At 57.8% G+C, this 3,328-nt stretch overlaps 1 protein-coding gene across 1 annotated transcript in view; it reads right to left on the bottom strand.

Annotated features, from left to right (window-relative positions):
* Positions 1 to 2,830: 2,830 nt before the first annotated feature.
* Positions 2,831 to 3,328, bottom strand: part of NOXA1 (NADPH oxidase activator 1) — a gene marked incomplete at its 5' end in the record, with an annotated part of 11,520 nt that continues 11,022 nt past the window's right edge. Inside the window, 2 exons of the mRNA XM_010134826.1 lie at positions 2,831 to 2,928; positions 3,101 to 3,268. Of these exons, the coding sequence (XP_010133128.1) occupies positions 2,831 to 2,928; positions 3,101 to 3,268 (266 nt within the window). The remainder of the gene's footprint in view (positions 2,929 to 3,100; positions 3,269 to 3,328) is intronic.

Raw genomic sequence — 3,328 nt, 5'->3', positions numbered from 1 at the left:
TCTATTACACCTTCCACTTCCTGAACCTGACCAGCGAGCAGTCTTTAATGAACGTCAGGTCCACAGTTGAGACCTTCTGCAAGAAGAACTGGACAGAGGTGAGAGCCCTGCGAAGGGCAGCAAGGAGCTCTGTGCTTGTCCTGTCCCAAATCTCTGCCCAGGAGGTCATGTCCTGCCCTCCCCTGGGCTAGGGCGGCGGTTTCTGGGCATCTGTTTCCTTCCTCATGCACCATGTCCTCTGGTGGCCCCACAGCTGGTGAAGACCTTCCCGCAGGAGAAGAGCTACCTCCCCACGTACTGCCCTGCGGCGATTTACATCTTGACACTGCTGGTTGATGGCTACAAGTTCAGCGAGGACACGTGGAGCAGCATCCACTTCAGCCGGCAGGTAAACGGGCAGGCAGCTGCGGTCGGACACTTGCCCTGGCCTGAAGACACGTTCAGGAGCAGCATCCCTGGAGTCCCCTGTGCCAGAAATGTGTCACCATCTCGTGGCTGCTCCCCAGTGATCCCAGCACAGCTTCACTCTTTCTTACTTGCCCCAAACCTCTAGCATCAGCTTGTTCCTCACTTACTCTGGTGTGAACGTAGGCTGGTTTCAGGGGGGCAGAGAAGAGCAGAGCAGCATTTGGCCACTTCGGCCTCTGATGTTGGGCAGAGTTGGCTTGAGCATCAGATGGTGGCCCCATGACCTGTTTGAACCAGAGTGTGACTACGTTTGAAGGATTCCCAGGGGAGGAGGACAGCAAGTTCCAAAGTCACAGGCACATCTGGAGCAGAGCAGCCATCCCTGTTCAGCTGCCCCTTAGCCCTTGGGGGTGGGGCAGAAAGCTCTGTGCGGTTCACCACAGCCACGTCCGCGTGTGAAATCACAGCTGGGGCAGCCCAGGGGAGAGGTGCCCGCAGTCCCTCGTGCTGAAGCTATCAGTGCCTGGGAGAGGCACTTCTGGATGATCTCTGCTCTCTCGCCTCAGGCAGCAAACACAGACATCGGCTGGGCGCTGGGCTTCATGCTGAACCTCACCAACACGATCCCCACGGAGGCTCTGGAACAAGTCAAGGGGCACCCGCCCAGCCTGTGGGCAGGTGCCGTCTCCTTCATCGTGCTGGCCATAGTGACAGGCCTGGTGGCCATTTTCCTCCAGTTTTGCTGGAAAACCAAATAGCTCCCAGGCTCCTGCCTAGAGGCAGCCTGTCCACTAAGCCAGGCAGGGCAGCGCTGCAAAAGGAGGTGTAAGGGGGAGAAGAATGAGGGCATTAGACCCATCTCCATTGCTCAGGAGGGCTAACTGGGTCATCTCTGTAAAGATGTCAAAGATGACAAAGGTGTCTTGGAGCAAACCAAGTACCTCCAAGAGGAAAAGGCTCCTTTAATCTGGCTGACAAAAGCTGACTGAGACCGGCGGCTCTGTTGAAGCCAGACACATTCAAACCAGAAATAAAATCGGTTTTGTTTTTCAAATGTGGAAGTCACTCACCAGCCCGCACCGCGTCCTCAGCACTCCCAGTCCTGCTGGTGGCTCCCCCAGCAGCTGCGGGAGGCAAGTGGCGATGGAGAGCCTTGGGGCCACCTAAACTCTGAGGAGAGCGAGGGGTGACCTTATCTGTAAGATGTGCAGGATTTCTGTAGGATGTGACGCAGAATCTATCTGCCCAAAGACACTGTCAGCTGTCTTTAAAAACGTTTACAGGCATGTCCCAGCAAACAAATACAAGTGGAGGCTGATTTAAGTGCTGCCAACTCTGGCTCAGGGTTTAGTTTATATTCAAGTTCCACAGCCCAGCTTTGTCAGACACCAAATCCACAGCAGGTCCCAGCTCCAGGCACTTGTTTTATTTAGACCAGCAGAGCCCAGCCCAGCCCAGCTGCAGGAACTGGACAGTCATTTCAGTCCCCCAGGCTCCAGCCACCAGGCCAGCACCACGCTGCCCAACCAGCCCCTCCACAGCTCTGCTGAAGCCCCGGGCTGGTCTGAGCAGGGGGGTTTCCACAACTACCCCTCCCCTGTGCTGCAAGACCCTTCCCAGGCAGCAGGAACATACAGGCAGGACTTAAGGGCTCGAGAGAACCGCAGGTCTCTGGGCCCAGGAAGTGGCAGAGCCCTTTGGTGCTGGCAGGCCCCTGGGGGGGCTGCTGGGGATTTCCACAACTACCCCTCCCCTGTGCTGCAAGACCCTTCCCAGGCAGCAGGAACATACAGGCAGGACTTAAGGGCTCGAGAGAACCGCAGGTCTCTGGGCTGAGGAAGGGGCAGAGCCCTTTGGTGCTGGCAGACCCCTGGGGTGTCTGCTGTGGAAGATGATACAGGGAGGTCCTAACCCCAGGTGCTGTCCCATGTAGCCCACTGACAACTGGCTACAGAAGCCTCTTGAAAGGGCAGCACCTCGCTGTCTGGTGGAGACAAAGATACGTGACCGAAGGTCCTGAGGAACATTAGAGTGAGGCTCAGAACTTCCCAGCCTGAACCTGAACAAGGGAGAGGGGGTGAAGATGCTGCAGACCTCCACCCAGAGGAACCTCTTCCCACCCAGCGGTCTGAGGTGTCACATGGGCATTTCCCCCAACCAGACAGCAGATCCCCCCTTCTCCCTGCCCTGCACAGGCACATCTTTGGCAGTACACGCACAGAGGTGAAATTGCCAGCTCTGGGAATGCGCTGTAGCAAATGCTGTCAGTGCGCTGAAGTGACCCCATGGGATCTGTGAGCGGGGGACATGCCCTGTCCCCATGCAGAGCTCCTGGCTGCGCTGGCTGCGGCCTGAATGAGCTGGGACTGTGTCCCCCACCCCTGGGAGACTGTGCAGTGGGGCAGGAAAAGGCTCCTGCTCGCTATGGGAAGGCAGCACCACAGCTGGTCTGTGTTGTGAAGCATTTGGGGAAAATGCCAGTCTTGCCATTGCAGCGTCCTTCGAGCCAGTCCTCGTTCACTGGGAAAACATAAAGGAGCAGATGAGCCCTGGCCCACGACGGGGGTTAGTGAGAGTTTTCAGGGCTGGAATTTAACTCTGGGCACCCGAGAGTCTGAGCCTGAGACAGCGCTGGAGAGGCCGTCTCTTCCCCAGCCCCTCCCCGCAGCAGGCTCCAAAGCCTGCCCAGTACATGTGGGCAGGACTGGAGAGCTACCTTCCGAAAGAACATCCAGCACATCCCCCTTGCTGAACTCCAGGTCCCCGGGGCCCTGCGCAAGGTAAGAGTGCCGGGCCAACAACCGGTAGAGGACGGGTCTGCCCGAGCGGGAGTCTGAGTCCTGCGGGAGAAAGTCAGTGTGCAGGGTGCCAGCAAACCAGGGGTTTGAGTCCAGCACAGCCGAGAAGCTCGTCGCAGCCC

This window comes from Buceros rhinoceros, unplaced genomic scaffold, assembly GCF_000710305.1.
Source record: "Buceros rhinoceros silvestris isolate BGI_N320 unplaced genomic scaffold, ASM71030v1 scaffold32310, whole genome shotgun sequence".
Classification (NCBI taxonomy): Eukaryota; Metazoa; Chordata; class Aves; order Bucerotiformes; family Bucerotidae; genus Buceros; species Buceros rhinoceros.
The sequence above is the reverse complement of the archived record's forward strand: the minus strand, read 5'-3'. Positions and strand labels throughout refer to the sequence as shown.